The sequence below is a fragment of the Ochotona princeps genome, chromosome 24, assembly GCF_030435755.1.
Source record: "Ochotona princeps isolate mOchPri1 chromosome 24, mOchPri1.hap1, whole genome shotgun sequence".
In the NCBI taxonomy this organism is placed as follows: Eukaryota; Metazoa; Chordata; class Mammalia; order Lagomorpha; family Ochotonidae; genus Ochotona; species Ochotona princeps.
The window spans coordinates 17,654,478-17,672,207 of NC_080855.1; the positions used below are offsets into that span (position 1 = coordinate 17,654,478).

Below are 17,730 nucleotides of genomic sequence, written 5' to 3' on the forward strand. Positions count from 1 at the left end.
TAAGATGAGTTGAATTTGGAATACAAATATATGTAGATACATAGATGTAGGTATCAGTATGCTCACCTGCCCCAGTTGTAGATGAACTTGTCTGTGGGCGCAGTGCTGCTGTGAAGGGATGATGACTTGAAGGGTTGGGTGTGGCATCTGTATAAGACACGAGGCAAGTGTGAATTCCAGCTGTTTTTCTTTCCTCCTTCTTTTTCAAATGTAGGCTTTAATATTTTAGTAGGAGTATGTTCAAACATTGTAAGATATGGAATCATTGGGAAATGTATTTTCTAGAATCCCTTCTCTCTTTGCAGTGTTGTTTTATAAGGAAAGAAATTTACTCAAACTAGTAAGATTGCCTTTTTTATATATTAGTCCTATTTACAGCACATTGGGAGAATATGGAGGGGGTGTATTTTGTTTAAAAAAATGTAATTCAGTCAGATTTTGTACATTTGGGGTATGTATTTCCATAAAAAATGTTAATCAGTTTTCTTTTACCTAAACACATTTTAAGCTATGCATAAAATATTAACTTTTACCTTAAATGACACTTGGAGACAAAAACAATTTATTTGGTGCTGCAAGCAAAGTGTCTGTCGATGACCTGTTGAAGAAAGCAATGGGACAGAATATCCAGATTGGGATAACTTATTTATTTATTTGAAAAACAATTATAGAGAGAGGGAAAGAGAACTTCCGTCTGCTAATTCACTCCCTAAATAAGGCTGCCGTGGTGGGAGCTGGCCAGGCTGTCTGCTAGTGCCCATTTGGGAGGCTTTCATTGCAGGCAGCAGCTTAACCCAGTGTGCCATAATGCCAGTCCTGCAAGGTACTTCTGAGGTGACAGCATACACACTGGCTTGCTCTTACCAGGTGCCTAACCATTGCTATTACTTCAGAGTTCTACATTTGGGGAATTATTTATTTTGTGGCTGCTGTTGTTTCTTCCCCATGTAGCCTCAGCACTGGATAAGCCACTGCTGCCCTCCCTGCTACCCTCCCTAGTTTCCTCCAGGGCTGCTCTTTCCTTGTAAACCTACACTGATAAACATTTTCAGAACATTGGTGAGTTCGGACATTACTAGATGCTTGCTACTTCTGGAACTTGTCATGTGAGCGTGATTCTTTGCTGGTGATTCTTGTATTACTCCTCCCTGCCCAGCCCCTTGCCATGTACTGCAGTGAGGTTTTTCTCTTCTTCATTCAGCTCTAACTTGTATACTTTCTTTCCCTTATTTAGCTGATTTGGTTTAATGTTCTTATCTGTAAACAGTGGCAACATGAAGATCTGCTCATCAACAGACCTCAGGCCATGTCAGTCACCCCTCCCCCTCGATCTGCTATTTTAACCAGCATGAAGAAGAAACGACATACACTGAGCCAGATTGAAACTTCCATTGCAACAGTCCAGGTGTGTTTTATCAGCTCTTGTGCCTAGAATATTTTATGCAAGTATCTTAGACTTGGATTATTTTGCTGTGGTATTTGATGTATATGTTTATCCTTAGATTCTAAGCCAAAGAAGCATATTCTTCTGGGTATTTCTAGTTTTAATTTATGTTTTTCTTACTCTACAAGTTAACTGAATCTTATAGCAGCTAGGTGTTGAACCAGGAATAGGTCAGATTTTGCTTAATTTGATGGTTACTGTTCTTTAGCCCATTGAAGGAACTTTGGTGATTGACAAAACTTCAAGAGTACTGGTTTGTTTTCTGAAATGTATGTATGCAAATATGTATGGTTATTATTCCTATAAAAGATACTCAAGCACATCTCGCACTGCTATTCTTTGATGCCAAGTGCAGCAGGAGGGGCAAGCATTGTGTCAAAGTAGATTATGCTTCCACTGCTTCCCATATCGGAATGCCTGGTTTGTGTCCAGCTACTCCATACTTCCAGTCTGGTTTCCAGCTAGCATTGCTGAGAGGTAGCACTCGATGGCTGCATTATTTTGTGTTTCTGCCACCTACCTGGGAGAATTGAGTGGAGTTCCCGGCTCCTGGCTTCAGTTTGGCCTGTCAGCGGATGTGTGGACACTTGGGGAATAAACCAGCTGATAATCTCTGTCTCTATCACTCTGATTTTTAAATAAAGTTTCTTAAAAAATGAAAGTGCCAGACAATTTTTCTCAATTATTATTATCGTCAATATTTACTTGAAAGGTGAAGTGACAGGTAGGGAGAGCAAGTGAAACTGATGTTTCATTTGCAGATTCACTCTTCAGTTGACTGCAACAGCTTGGACTAAGCCAAGCCAAAGCCAGAAACCACGAACTCCATCCTGGTCTCCTGTGTGGATTGTAGGGGCCCGGGGATGTGGACTGTCACTCACCAGTGCCTTGGTCTCGGTCAAAACAGCAGGTGAGAGGCTGGCATTGTAGAGCAGTGGGTTAAGCTGCTGCAGCCTGTGACGACAGCATCCTGTGTCTGTGCCTGGTCACTTATTGGCTATTACACTTCCTACCAAGCTTCCTGCTAGTGTTCCTGGGAAAGCAGAAGATGGCCCTGGTACTTGGACCCTTGCTCTGGAGATAGACAAGCTTCCGGCTTTGGCCTAGTTGAGCCCCACCCTTGCAACCTTTGGGGCAGTGAACAAGTGGGTGGAAGATCTCCCTTTCTGTCTCTCCCTCTTTGTGTTACTCTACCTTTTAAATAAAAAATATTTTTTAAAGGTTTATTTACTTACTTGAAAGTCAAAAAGCAGGAGGGACATGGAGAGGTCCCAAGATGTGCTGATCCATTCCCCAGAGCAACACAGTGGCCAGGGCTGGCCCAGGCTGAAGCCAGGACCTTTTTCTGAGTCTCCCAGGTTGGTGGTAGAGGCCCAAACACTTGGGCAAACTTGCTTTTCCCAGGCGGTTATCAGAGTTGGATAAGAAGTGGAGCACTTGGGCCCAAACTAGTGCCGGTATGGGATGCCAACATTGCAAACAAAAGCTTTATTTGCTTTACCACAGCACTGCCCCAGTAAATGCCATTGAAAAAAAAAAAAGAAAAGAAAGAAAAAGAAATTGAGCAGAGCAAACCAGCAGTTTGACAGAGGCTGCTATTGGTATTGCATTCAGTGGCTTAACCTGTTGCCCTTCAGCACTGATTGATCATTGTTGACAAAATTTTTAGGGTGAATATTTAAAGCTAGATGTTTCTGCTAGATATTTAATCTTTTCTCACCCCTGGTCCTAGTCAGGATTATGTATAGTTTCATAGTGTATATTCTTTGTATTTGGACCTTTTTTGTTTTTATAAATTTATGTTATAATGGGAAGTAATAACAAGATATTTCTTTAAAAATCCAGATTAATAGTGATGTAATGTTAACTGTAGTGAGTTACTTCTGTAACATTTGAACATTTGTAATGAAACATCTTTGAGGATCATGCTTTAAAGATGGAATGACCTTTCTGTACAGTCCTAATAAATGGGTTCTCAACTTGATCAAATGAGCTCTTGACCCTCTCTCAGATTTCAGAGGTCTGTGCAAGGAAAAAGAAAGAGAGGATATTAAAGATGCATAGCACATGCAACTCAGCAGGAATTCCGTGTTTCTGGTTTTTCTTCATGATCACTTTATTTTAAAGTGAAAATGAAACTTTATGGCAGAAAACTGAAAGTTCTCATTTCTAGATGTGTGTGACCTCAAATATTCAAAATCAGGAGTAATTCTAAAAAGTAACTTGGAGATGTACTGTAAGTGACATATGTCACAACCCACATGGTTTGACTGTCTCTTGTATTAGATAAAATGCTTTAGGAAGCAGAGAATGTCGTAGACATTGACCGAGATTGTTCTGTCTTTTCTAGGAGAAACTAGCAGCACTAGAATCCAGTATTGAGCAGCGACTCAAGTGGGCGGGGGGTGCCAACCCTGCCCTGGCACCTGTGCTACAAGATTTTGAAGCAACAATAGCTGAGCGAAGGAATCTTGTCCTCAAAGAGAGCCAGAGAGCAAGCCAGGTATTGTGACTCGGGTGCCCTGGCTTCGTGTTGCATGTCAGGATGACACAGCTGAGTGGAGGTGATGGACGAGGTTTCAAGGGAGAGCCTGCGAGCTCACTCTCTAGGTCACAGCACTAGAGGAGGGCCTGGTAGGGCTTCTGGGTGTTCCTCAGGCTGAGCTCATGGGCCGTTGTTTCCCTAGACCCTTGTTGCCTCCCAGTGAAGTTTTAAGTACCTGGATTCAGCCTCTGATAAAAAGGAAACAGGGCCTGGTGGGATAGCCTAGCAGTTGAAGTCCTCCCCTTGAACGTGCGGGGATCCCCTATTGGTTCTAGTTCCGGCTACCCCGCTTCCCATACAGCTCCCTGCCTGTGGCCTGGGAAAGCAGTCGCGGACGGCCCAAAGATTTGGGACCCTGCCCAGCATGGGAGACCCAGAAGAGCCTTGTTGGTCCTGGCTTCGGATTGGCTCTGCTCCTGCCATTGCTGTCACCTGGGGAGTGAATCATCAGATGGAAGATCTTCCTCTATGTCTCTCCTCTTCTCTGTTTATCTTCCTTTCCAATTAAAAAAAAAAAAAAAAGAAAGGAAACGTGAGTTTAATTCCTTAGGTGCAGCAGAAGTTATCTAAATGTTGGGAAAGTGTGAGTGTGTGCTCTTCCAGAGCTTGTGAATTAAATTGTTGTGACTGAGAAAAAAAAAACAACCCTCCCCCTTTGAAAAAGGCAAATTTTAGACTAATAAAATGATACCCATACTTAATATACAAGGACGCACAGTCCTTGTCCACCAGAATCCTGTCTTCAGCTGTACTCTGCATTCTTCCCCATCCAGTGTTTAATGACAGTCTCAAGTAGCTTGTTTTGTTGTTTTCTGTGAATATTTAAGTATGTGCTTGATTAAAATCAGAACTTTTGTTTGAAAGAGTTGAGAGGGAGGAAATAGGGGATGAGAGGGGTGTCTTTCATCTCCTTGTTCACTGCCCAAATGGCTGAAATGGTTGGGGCTGGGCCAGCCCTAAATTAGGAGCTTCCTCTGGGTCTCCCACACGAGCACAGGGCCCACACACTTGGGCCGTCTTCTGTTGCTTTCCCTGATGCATTAGCAGGGAGCTTTATTGAACCAGAGTAGCTGAAACTCCAACTGGTGCTCAAGTGAGACGCTGGCACTTTGCCGCAACTCCAGCCCTCCAAGATAAGAACTTTTTATTTTTTTTTTAAAGATTTATTTATTTTTATTGGAAAGTCAGATATACAGAGAGGAGGAGAGACAGAGAAGATCTTCCGTCCGATGATTTCACTCCCCAAGTGAGCCGCAACGGCCGATGCTGTGCCGATCCGAAGCCGGGAACCAGGAACCTCTTCCAGGTCTCCCACAAGCGGGTGCAGGGTCCCAAAGCTTTGGGCCATCCTCGACTGCTTTCCCAGGCCACAAGCAGGGAGCTGGATGGGAAGTGGAGCTGCCGGGATTAGAACCGGTTCCCATATGTGATCCTGGGGCATTCAAGGCGAGGACTTTAGCTGCTAGGCCACGCCGCAGGGCCCCAAGATAAGAACTTTTTAAAGAACATAACTGCAGTACTGTTAATCACACCTTTTATGATTAAAATTGTCAGATACCCAATTTGTCTTCTGTAATCTTGCTTAACACAGCTAGGCAAGAGTACAAGCAAATGGGGAACATTATGGCACAGAGGTTTCTTAAACTCAGAACTCTACTATATAAATTAGAGCCGAATAGAGTTGTATTATGAGGTAGATTTTCTTGGGTAAGCAGGCTTAGAGAATACACATTTACCTGATCGTTCTTGGGTGCAATTGCCCATCTCACATCAGAACAATTACAACAGAATTGATAAAAAGGAATCCATTTTATGGGTTAAGAGCCAAAACAGTTTCAGGTCTGATTCTGTCAATAAGTAGGTAGTTGGTTTTTTGTGTTTTGTTTTTTTCCTTTTTTGTATCATTGATTGGTTCCTATTTCTGTCTTTGCAGGTCACCTTTCTTTGCAGCAATATCATTCATTTTGAAAGCTTACGCACAAGAACTGCAGAAGCCTTAAACCTGGATGCTGCATTATTTGAACTAATCAAACGGTGTCAGCAAATGTGTTCATTTGCGTCACAGTTTAACAGTTCAGTGTCTGAGTTAGAGCTTCGTTTATTACAGAGAGTGGTGAGTTTAGCTGGAAACAGATTTGTTGATTAATTTGTTGATTAAAAAGTGTTACATGGGGGCTCCATTTAATTCAGTCATCCAGTTTAAACTTATTGCTACTGTAGCCAAGATGTTATGAAGGATGCAGTGATGGTCAAGTCTTGCTCCTATCCCTCAAGGAATCATATTATTTTGATGATATATAATGAGTGGAAGAGTGAAAGGATTCTCAGAGACACAGCCCAAGGGCGGTGACAGTGCGGAGGGAGGAGAGGCTCTAGACGCCTGGTAGGGAGTACTGCAAAGGCGAGTGAGCAGACTAGAAATGCTGGCTTCCTACACTGGGTGTTTACAATTTGTAGAACAGCTTTAGGTTCCATATTACTGTCCAAATCTCTGCTTTCATTTCAGAGTTTAGGGATCAGTATGTGAATGGTCTGATTCTCAGGTCTTGAAGTTGAAGCATTTACACTCCGGATGATTATGTGGAAAGTTGAAACTCTACATCTGTATTTCATAGATTGGTTGAATGTGTTAAGTTCTGTTTTGTGGGTATTAATTCAAGTCTTCTACGGTTCTGTCACCCTGTGTTACTAATACCTTTGATGATGATGAAGAAAAAATTCTTGAATTATTCTGACACTTACTGTTAATTATATTTAGGACACCAGTGTTGAACATCCTATTGGCAGCTCCGAGTGGCTTTTGTCAGCACACAAACAGTTGACCCAGGATATGTCTACCCAGAGGGCAATTCAGACAGAGAAAGAGCAGCAGATAGAAACAGTCTGTGAGACAATTCAGAACTTGGTTGATAATATAAAGACGGTGCTCACTGGTCACAATCGGCAGCTCGGAGACGTGAAGCATCTCCTGAAAGCGATGGCTAAGGTAAGGCCATGCCCCCGGCACACACTCACTGCTCCCCCCTTTCCTTTTCTTTTTCAAGATTTATTTATTTTTTATTGGAAAGCCAGGCATACAGAGAGGAGGAGAGAGAGAATGATGTTCTGTCCGATGGTTCACTCCCCAAGTGGCCGCAACTGCTGGAGCTGAGCCAATCTGAAGCCAGGAGCTTCTTCCGGTTCTGCTATGCAGGTGCAGGGTCCTAAAGTTTTGGGCAGTGCTCGACTGCTTTTCCATGCCACAAACGGGGCTGCCGGGATTGGAACCAGCGCCCGTATGGGATCCCGGGGTGCGTTCAAGCCAAGGACCTTAACCGCTATGCTTTCACGCCAGGCCCTGCCCCTCTCTTTTATAAGAGTGATTTCAGTTAGGGAAATACAGTGACATTTTGTAAACATTCTGAAGTCACAGCTTCTGGTTTGATATTTATGTCTTCATCAATAATTGTTTAATGTAGGTGGCAATATTCTGATTTTTGTATACAGAGAACTGAATGAGGAATGGGTCCAATGACTATCATATAACTTGTAATAGAACAGATGTGGATCAAATCTGAAGTTTTAGATTGAGCCTCTCTTCCTTGTCTATGTCCCTGAACCTATTGCCAGCATCCCAGACATTCTAGTTAATTTATAGGGAAACAGTTTTCAGCTAAATGAAAAATAATCATTACAGAATAATCATTTTAGAATTTATTTCTACTTTTGAGTTTTTATTTGGTGCTGGGAATAGAGTTCCTGAGGAAAGAGGTTGAACTGTAATAAGCAGACCGAACGTACTGCTGTAGGAAATGCTGATTAATTGCTAAGAGAAAATAATCTGTATGTTGATTTCAGGATGAAGAAGCTGCTCTGGCAGATGGTGAAGACGTTCCCTATGAGAACAGCGTTAGACAGTTTTTGGGTGAATATAAATCATGGCAAGACAACATCCAGACAGTTTTGTTTACGTTAGTTCAGGCTATGGGTCAGGTTCGAAGTCAGGAACATGTGGAAATGCTCCAGGAAATCACTCCTACCCTGAAAGAACTGAAAACACAGAGTCAGAGGTAAGAATGCCTTCTGACCAAAGCTTACAGAATCAAGCAGAACAATATCTGTTAGGATGAATTCATCTCTCTTGACTTAATTTTTCCGGTTTTGTTAATGTCTAAATATTTAGAGCATTTAATAAATACCTCTTTTTATTTTGTGTTTCAGTATCTATAATAATTTAGTGAGTTTTGCATCACCATTAGTCACCGATGCAACAAACGAATGTTCAAGTCCAACATCGTCTGCTACGTACCAGCCTTCTTTTGCTGCAGGTAGGAGAAAAAAAAACTTGACCTGGTGGTCATCTGCACATGCTGATATTTAAGTCTGATGTAGTCTTACTGTTGCTCTTAACTAAGCTTTAGAGAGCTTTCTTAAGGCTCTTGCAGGGTGCAGCAGACTCTGGCTCTGCTTAAAATATTCAGGTGAGAATAAAATACTTATTTTTCCTTTAATTTCATTTTTTATGTTTATGTAGTAGACAAGAGTGCAGGCTCATGAGGACTGCTGAGTTTGGTGGGGTGGGTCGAGGTATGGGGGAAGGTGAGCGGGACAAATGCTTCTAGTTTTCCTTTTCTTCCCTTAATATATACTCTTCAAAAGTTTATTTTATGATTTTAAAATATGCCTGTTAACGAAATACTTAGAAAAATGTATGGTTCTATTCCAGCTGGAGGCAGTTTACCTTGTATATTTGTTGATGTATTTCTTTGCATGTTTGCATACATATAAAATTAGAATCTTTTCTGTGAATGCACTCTTTATTGCATTTTCCTACTTAGAAGTAAATTAATAATTTCCTTGTGTTCAACTGTTTGTTTGAGTGTTTCCTTGAAAGTGTTAGAGAACAACAGAGATCTTCCACCTGCTGATTCACTCCCCAAAAAGCTGCAAGGGCCAAGGCTGAGCCATGATGAAACCAGAAGCTTTATCCACATCTCCCACATGGGTAGCAGAGCCTTTACCCACTTTTGCATAATTCCAGCCACTTCATGGCAAAATGCAATATGCCATTCTAGGTGCAATTTAAAATCTTCCCTTGCTGGATAGTTAATATGTTGATAATTTTTTATAGGACCCATGTAGCGTGTCTAGCTGCCCCCTATGATATTAACGTCTCATTTGAGCACTGGTGCGAGTTCTGGCTGTTCCACTTTGATGTAGCTCCCTGCTAATGGCCTGGAAAAAGCAGTGGAAAAGGGCCCAGGTGTTTGTGTCCTTGCCACTGCCGTGGGAGACCTGAATGACGCTCTGAGCTCTGTTGCCCAGCCTTAGCTGTTGCCGCCTTTGGAAACTGAACAAGCAGATGGATGCTCTGCATCTCTTCTTCTCTCTGTAATTTTGATTTTCAAAATCAATAAATCCTACTAAGTAGAACTCACATCTATTGATTCAGTCCCTAAGAAGCTTACAAAAGCCAAGACTGGGCATAGGCTTTGGCCAAAGCCAGACACTGGTGAATTTATCTAAGTCTCCCACCAGGATGGCAGAAGCCAAGTGCATCCTTGGCACCATCACTGCTGCCTCCTTCCTAACGTCTGCACTGGGAAGGAGATGGAGTCAAGGGCAGAGCCAGGCACTGGCCCAGACAGGCCTCTTAAGTGGCCATGTTGGCAGTTCGCTATCTAATTGGTCATCCATCTCCTGCTGTCTTTGTTCCCGCTTCCGTTTTCTGTTTACACGTGAATTGAGAGACTGACTGTTTGTTTGTAGCAGTCCGGAGCAACACTGGCCAGAAGACTCAGCCTGAAGTGATGTCCCAGAATGCCCGAAAGCTGATTCAGAAAAACCTTGCTACATCAGCAGATACTCCACCAAGTGCTGTTCCAGGAACTGGGAAGAGTGTGGCTTGTAGCCCTAAAAAGGCTGTCAGAGACCCTAAAACTGGGAAAGGTAATTTTTTAGCATGGAGAAATTATAAATTTTATACCGAAATCTGATGTTACTTACACATGTTTCTGTTCTCTCATAGCTGTGCAAGAAAGAAACTCCTATGCAGTGAGTGTGTGGAAGAGGGTGAAAGCCAAGCTAGAGGGCCGGGATGTTGATCCCAACAGGAGGATGTCAGTTGCTGAACAGGTAATTTTGAGTGGAAAAGCCTAGGTTTAAAGATCTCTCTTGCCAGTTTGCATGTTGGTTCACTAAGAGAGGCTCTCTGAAGGTTGTACATGAAATGAGGACAGGAGATGTTGGAGGCAGGAATTGTGTGTGTTAAGTGTCCTTGACTCTTAGTGGCTGTTTGCTCGACCTTGTTACCCAAATTTCCTCCTTGGTGTTACCAGTATTATACATAGAGATTTGAGGATGATTTCTTTTCCCCTGGAAAAGACTAAGTAATTGATCTCTAATGCATCCTCTGGACATAGAGATGCTTCTTCCATCATAGAAGAAAATATAGTTCAGTTAGCAGCCATAGATCCTTTTGGAGCATCCCCTGTGCTGCAGGATGTGCGCAGGTTCCTTGTTTGTGCCCCACCTAAGCACATACCTGTGATTTCCAGTAGCACATGTGAGCTCAGTGGGGCCCTGTCTTCAGCTAAGAATCTGTGAAGTTCAGTGGACTTGTTACTTACGTACCAGATACATGGACATAAAGCCCAACTGAGCTAGGCGTTAGTTCACTCCTCTCTTAAACAGATCATATAACATACATATGAACCCTAATCTTTGAGGTTTTTAAAAATTTATTGCATTTTATTTTTCCTTTTTATTCATTTTTTTGCTGTCTCTTCCTTTGGCTTTACTTTCCTGTGTTTACAGGTTGACTATGTCATTAAGGAAGCAACTAATCTAGATAACTTGGCTCAACTGTATGAAGGTTGGACAGCCTGGGTGTGAGTGGCAAGACAGTAGATGAGTCTGGTTAAGCGAGGTCAGACATCACCGGAATCCACTCAGCGTCAGGCATCCAAAGCCACACCACAGTCGGTGGTGATGCAACTGGGGGCTTACTCTGAGGAAACCTGGGAAATCTCGGTGCACTAGGAAGTGAATCCTGCAGGACAGCTGCACTCAGGGATACGCCCAAAACCAGGGCCTGCACACCCAGGGTCACGGGTGGAAGAAAGAAAGCTCACCGCCTGAACACGGAGATTGTCTTTGAGCCACACAGCAGCTGCAGACGTGTCAGGGGGTTAGCTGCGGAGGGAAAGCGGCTTGCCGCGGAGCACAGAGTGATTTGGAACTCCATTCCGCCTGACCCTGTGTGCACAGTGCAGGCACAGCAGCCCTGCTCAGGAGCAGAACCCTGGGGCCATGGAGAAACCACAGCCGAGGAAGACCTGATGCATTCAGATTCGCGTGGCACGCCTGTTGCTTGGCAACAGTACTCGTTGGGGTGACCAGTAAGTAGAAAAAGGCTATGCGATACGGATTTCAGAAATGGACTGAAAATGGAGAGCTATATAAAAAGATACACTACATTGGAAGAACTGACTTCTGAGATGGAGGGAAAAAACACTCCACCGTTCCCGCACCCCCTGCCTTCTACCCATTCTTCTACCTAATCCAGTATAGATTAGCCGTGTTTCAAATCCACTTTTATTTCAGTCCTCATATTTCATGTACTTCCATCTTGATGCTGGTTAATTTACCTTTGGAGTGATAAAACAAATTTCTCCAAGACCACTGGTAACATGGAAAACTCAAGGATTTTTTTTAAAGGTCTGATGATCACATACAAAATATAATTCTGGTCATTTAAGTCATTTCTGTGATTCTATCATGTGCAGTTTCCAGAATTGTCACTGTGCATTCAGAAGTAATGAATCTAGCAGACATTTGATTTAGCATACACTCCTCTTTGCTTATAGTGTGCACTGTTTGGAGGCCATTCAAACTTTCCTCTTCTGTGATTGCTGTAGTTTCTTTCATAGAAAAGTAGCTAGTCAGATGTAACCTTTTATCGTTTTAAAAACCAGGATAGAGTGTCTATTAGAGGTTTACCTTGTTAGTGACAGATTAAAATAAAGTGATGTTCTGGTGGAGGTAGAGTGAAAACTCTTTAAATTCAGTTTTCTTACTCCATATTTTTATTTTACAAAGTGTAAATTAGAAGTTCTTTAGTTTGCCTGGTATTTTAGGACATGTATGTGAAAAATCAGCCACAGTGAGAACCACCAACATCTTTTTATTAAGTTAAGTCTGTAAGTACTTTACTTTTTGCACAGTTAAATAAGTTGCTGTTCAGTCAGACATTAGAGTGAATTCATGATCAAGATTCCCTTAAATTCAGCACTGCATTTCAGTACTGACTATATATGCGAAATTGTTTATTGGAAATAAAAATCCATGCTAGAAATAGGATTCTTAAAATCACGTATCGACACAAAAGAGAACACAAAATCTTGATCGCTTGAGTCCATTTTCCCTGCATTTTAGAGATTAGGACAGTGGTCACCTTGTAGTTGTCAGTCTTCACCGACCAACTTGAAAGGTATTAAGGAAAACTTCCACATAGCTCTGGGCCTTTCTGTGTTCTGATTGCCACATTCATCCATAATCTTGACATGCCCACGAGAGAATGCGTTTCGGCATCAGTGCTTTCTGGATACTTGAACGAGTATTGCAAGAAGGGCAGTATTTTTAAGTATCCACGTGTCTAATAGCAAGTCAAGGAACCTAGCACATCAAATTCTATTTTCTTCGTTTATTTTGAACCTTTTTTTCACAACCACAACAACCTAGCCGGAATAATAATGCCATATTGTATTTCGCATGCTGCTGTACTTCCTAGAGGCTGTGGGAGCTGTTCCTAACTTGATTACCTCTGCTCTCTTGAGATTAAACAGTCTTTTCAGCAACATTCTTTATTGTCACAAAGAGAAACTCTTCATCACAGTGAGAAAAACGACTTGGTCCTAGATAGTGCTCAGAAATTACTTCCCTCTTTGGTAGAAGGGAAACGCAACAGGTGAATCTTTACGGCCTGTGAGTTTGACACTTCGGAGGTACCTGGCACCTTACCCAAACAAAAACAAAACAGCTTTATTTCAAAGCCATGTGCCTCTGGTGTCTAATCCGCCTTTCTTATGAATTGGTCCCACGGAGATTAGTGTGGCTTCTAGAGGCGCATTTGGTTCTTGTGGGGCGGGGATGGAGGAGCCGATGGCCTCCGAGCTGGTGGTTGGCTGCGCTCCGCTCAAGGTGCTCGGTTCTGCCCGGGCACTCTGTATGCAGCCTGGCCATTCTGAACTTTGATGAGAGCCCTCATCAGATGAAGGAGACAGGGCCAGCTAGTGGGGATGATCTTGTCAGGATGTTCGAGTGCTCTAGTTTGGAAGTCACACATTTTTGGTGACAGAATACCTGTGGAAAACCAGGGATTATCTGTCTGCCTCTTCTCTCCCCTTCCTTCTCTCTCTTTGCTCCTCTCCCCCCACCCACAACCCTCCCCTCTCCTTCCCACTCTTAGTTTGAGGGTACAGAATTATCTACACACAACCTCTTCTATTCAAAGTACCCTTGCAAATTGAAGTTCAAATGTTTTCTTGTTTTTGTTAATGTTGCCTGATTTTTTTTAATTGATTTTTCTACAAAGCTGTAGAGACTCGATAGTTTGTAGAGCTATTTGTCTTCTGTTTCTTGGCTGTGTCTTATAATTTCTCATTCTTACTGGTCATGAGATCTGGATGATTATTAGGGTTCTTTCGTGCTTATTTGATACATGAGGTTTCTTTGCGTTGCTCAGGCTGTTTGTTCCCCTAGATTGCTTTTGTAGATCCCAGACCCCTGGTTCAGGGTGCGGGTTGAGAATTCAGTGAAAAACTTCCATCACTTCAACCCTAACCCTTGCACCCTTCTTATCTAAGCTTAGTAAGTAGTTATCTTAGTATTGTCTAATGTTTGGTGTTTTTTGCATTGTTTTCTGTCCTTGTTTTTTTAAATTGTGGTTGTTCTGATGTGTGAAACTTAAGGAAAGAGCCATTTAAAAACATGCCGAGCAGGGCAATGCAAGTACAGCCAAATACTAAAGTTGATGTGCAATCTTGGGTCCTTTTTCACCTGGGGTATTATAGGCGGTACTTTACATCAAAAAGTCTTCCTGGCCTATTAAACTCCACATTTTTGTAGTTACTTTTGGAGGGGGTGGGGCTTACTTGTTTTGGCAATACTAAAATCAAAGGAGCTGGTTCTTCTTCTCTCCAAGTCTTTTCATACTGAAGCACCTAGGACTAACCTGTTCCTTCTTTTCATGTACCTCACATGTCCGTGAAGGTGTGCCTTGCACACTTACGCATCTTTGCTCTACATAAAATTAGAGTACAAAAAAGCCAACGTTCTGTTTTGTAGTTTTTTGAGCTTGTAAAGTGCCAGTAATTTAGAACTAGGGTTTCCCCACACACACATCCCCCACTCTCCCTACCCCCAAATCAAGGAGGTTTGTGGGTAGCGTAGAAACATTGCTCCTGTGAGGAAGAAACAGCAACGTCAGGGTTGGGAAAGGGGAAATATCCTGCTTGTTGCACTTCGGCTGCTTGAGGCCTGGCTAAGGGCATCATCCTGCTTCCTTACAAAGGACAGACGGGGAGTGAGAAAGGCCTTATAGGCTCAAGGGTTCATTGCAGAACACACCACCTGAGGTCCCTTGCTTTCTCTGTGGCTGGACTTTTTAGGAAAAGGCTGTTGTGCTAATCTAACGTACTGAGTAAGCTCAGTTCTTGAAGGTGATTAACTTGGAATTGCATGCTCTGAAATGCAGACTTTTAGAATTTTTTTTTTTAAGCAGGGTGACTCCCCCCACCCCAAAAGTTGATTTCAGTTCCTGTTTAAAGTTTACTGTATCAGTTATTTTTCTGGTTTAAATTTCCCTTTTATTTTCATCTGTAATGTCAGTGGCAACAACATCATATTCCACTTCAGTTTTTACCCCTTTATAAGAGCAAGTTGAGTTTGAACTGAATCTTCCTTGTCCTAGTAACATTGTATAAATAGTGGCTTCTCTGTACAAAAGGTGGTAATGCCTCCTGATGGATTTAATTTTGTGATTGTATTTAAAAAGTTAAATAAACCACACCAGCTTCCTGAAAATGTTCATGATGCATCTTTTGGAGAAAAAAAAACACACACATGCCTACTTTGTGCTATTTGCATTCATATGACAAGGATTGTATGAAATACCTGTTTTTCAAGAAAATAAAAAATAAAGGTTCAGTCTCAAAAGCTGTTTGATTTGCTCTTAATTTATTGCCTAGCGTGCATTTTGCAAAGTTCAGTTGTGGAACATGGGTGGGCCTCTAACCTTTCCCCAACCACCACCACCCCATTTTCTTAAAGTACTAGTAGCTCCTGATAAGTGATTCTTAGTGAATTATTTTTACTGTTGATGAAACTGGAAGTTCTTAACAACATGGCCCATTCTGTAAGCTCAAGTTTAGCACACCCTGAACAAATTGTTGACAGATGTGCCTTCCCTGGTGTGAAAACAGGGAAAATGGAAGAGAGCTCGTTTCTTTTACTTTGCATTTGCTGTGGCTAGATTGTGTGAGCATGATTTCTTAATTGCTTAGTCATCCGGCACATCCCAAAACGTCCCTCCTGTGTCCACAGTCCAGGGCAGGGCCGAGGACACTGCTCCCCACCTGTGGCTTTCACTTTGGGAATCAGTCTGGGATCACATTTCTTCACCAACATGAGAGGAACAGTGCCCAATCTCACCTGCCTCAGTTTCACGATTTGGTTTTAAAAGTCTGTCCTCCCTCCACCCCTGGTTTTTTTTTTTTTTTTTTTTTTTTTTAAAGCTGTGCATGGCATGAGAGACTTGATGGAAAATTGGAAGCATTCTGTGGCAACAGCAAGCGTAAAAAAAGGCAGGGTGGGTGTTGTGACAATGCAAGGTGTTGGTTTGAGTCCTGCTTTCTACTTCTGATCCAGCTGTCTGCTGATGCAGTGAAAGGTGGATGGCCTAAATGTTTAGGCCCCTGCCACCCATGTGAGAAACTGGGATGAAGCTTTTGAGCTATACCTTAGCTCAGTATTGGCCGTTGAAGCCATCTGTAGAATGAATCAATGGGTGGAAGTTTTTTCGCTCTTTCAAAACAAATCTTAAAAAGACAACCATTCTCTTTCACACGCACACACATACACATAGAAGCCTGATAACTGCCTGGCCATTTTTTTTGTTTTTCAAACATTTTATTGGAAAGGCAAAGAAGATTTACAGAAAGGAGGACAGATCATCCGCTGGTTTAATGGCCAGAGCTGAGCCAGTCCAAAGCCAGGAGCCACAAGCTTTTTACACAGGCTTCTTACCGGTCTCCCACATGGGTACAGTGGTCATTTGGGTCATTTTCTGCTGCTTTCCTAGGCCACAAGCGGGGAGCTGGATGGGAAGTAGAACAGCTGGGACATGAATCGGCACACATATGGGATCCCGGCACTTGCAAGCTGAGGGTTTAGCCAATTGAGTCATTGGGCTAGGTCCTTGGCCACTCAAGCTGGGAGCTGCTGTGCTTATTATAGCAAGATTGTGCACCCAATGTGCAACACATTCAACACTCCTGGGGTCACTGGTTGCTTGCATCTTCATCCTTCTGAAGAGAGCCTGTCCCACAGTGGTGCGCATGGGTTCCACTTTTCGGCTCCAGCTTCACATTCCAGCGTGTTGCTCATGTCGTGTTCCTTGTGGGAGGCAGCTCGAGGAGTTGGGTCCTGTGAGAGCTGCACTGAGTTCTTGGTTTCTGCCAAGCCCTTTCCCGGTGCCGTTTGGGGAATGAACCAATGGGTCTATTGTTTCTCTGACACAGCAACCAGCTGCCAAGATCCATGGTAAAGATTTACTCATTTTTATTGCAAAGAGATTTTACAGAGAAATGGACAGATCTTCCATCCGCTGTTTCACTCCCCAAATGGCTGCAATGGAGCTGAGCTGAGCTGAAGCCAGGAACCTTTTCTGGGTCTTCCACGTGGGTTCAGGGTCCCAAGATTTTGGGCTGTTCTTTACTGTTTTCCCAGGCCATAATCAGGGAGCTGGGTGGGAAGTGGAGCAGAGGGGACATGAACTGGTGCCCATATGGGATCCAGGCGCTTGCAGGGGGTAGCACTAGCCAATTGGGCCATCGTACCAGATAAATCTATGGCAAATTTGACACTTTAGCTAAAGACACAAAGCTCTTAGTCCAGTTTTTTTTAAGGGCTATTCTTTGTGGCATCCCTGAACTTTTTTTTTTTTTTTTTGCATTCCTGAACTCTGAAGAACCTGTATCTTCTTTAAGGAATGCTTTTAAAATAAACCCAACTTTAAAAGGATCAAAAGCTAGCATGGGGCCAGCATGGGGCATGATTTAGAAGTAAAAAGTTCTGGATAGAAATTACGGACAATAGTCCAGCTTCAGAGTTGTCCACGGGTGGCTGGCCATGACCGCAGATGCTGTTGTTGGGAGTTAATTCAGGAGGTCCACGAAGAGTAAATGCATTGCTTAGACAGGCAGGTGCATTAAAAATGGTACCTGGACTCCACGGCCACTCAAAGGCAAAATCCGCACCAACAGCTCTTTTCACTTGTCCCCAAAACCTCACGAGGTTGGCACGAGTCCCAGATCCGGGTTAAACTGCTTAGAGGCCAGGTCAGGGAAGGCAGCGGGAGGCTGGACAGGCAGACAGTCCCATCCGCCCCGCCCACAGCCACTGTCTCCTACCACACACCCATCGCCGCCCCTCAGCACGAGTCCACGACTACTCGGTTTCCCAAGGGCCCCCTTGGGTGCTG

General features: G+C 43.0%; 1 protein-coding gene across 3 annotated transcripts in view; it reads left to right on the forward strand.

Annotated features, from left to right (window-relative positions):
* SMG1 (SMG1 nonsense mediated mRNA decay associated PI3K related kinase) overlaps positions 1 to 14,710 on the forward strand; it is a 98,532-nt gene extending 83,822 nt beyond the window's left edge. For 2 of the 3 annotated variants that reach the window (XM_004586788.3, XM_058680778.1), the window contains 9 exons: positions 1,268 to 1,405; positions 3,795 to 3,947; positions 5,923 to 6,102; positions 6,748 to 6,975; positions 7,827 to 8,038; positions 8,190 to 8,296; positions 9,738 to 9,917; positions 9,997 to 10,103; positions 10,785 to 14,710. In XM_004586788.3, the coding sequence (XP_004586845.2) occupies positions 1,268 to 1,405; positions 3,795 to 3,947; positions 5,923 to 6,102; positions 6,748 to 6,975; positions 7,827 to 8,038; positions 8,190 to 8,296; positions 9,738 to 9,917; positions 9,997 to 10,103; positions 10,785 to 10,862 (1,383 nt within the window). In that variant the 3' untranslated portion in view covers positions 10,863 to 14,710. The remainder of the gene's footprint in view (positions 1 to 1,267; positions 1,406 to 3,794; positions 3,948 to 5,922; positions 6,103 to 6,747; positions 6,976 to 7,826; positions 8,039 to 8,189; positions 8,297 to 9,737; positions 9,918 to 9,996; positions 10,104 to 10,784) is intronic. The other variant, XM_058680777.1, reaches the window with a different exon arrangement.
* The last annotated feature ends 3,020 nt before the right edge of the window (positions 14,711 to 17,730 follow it).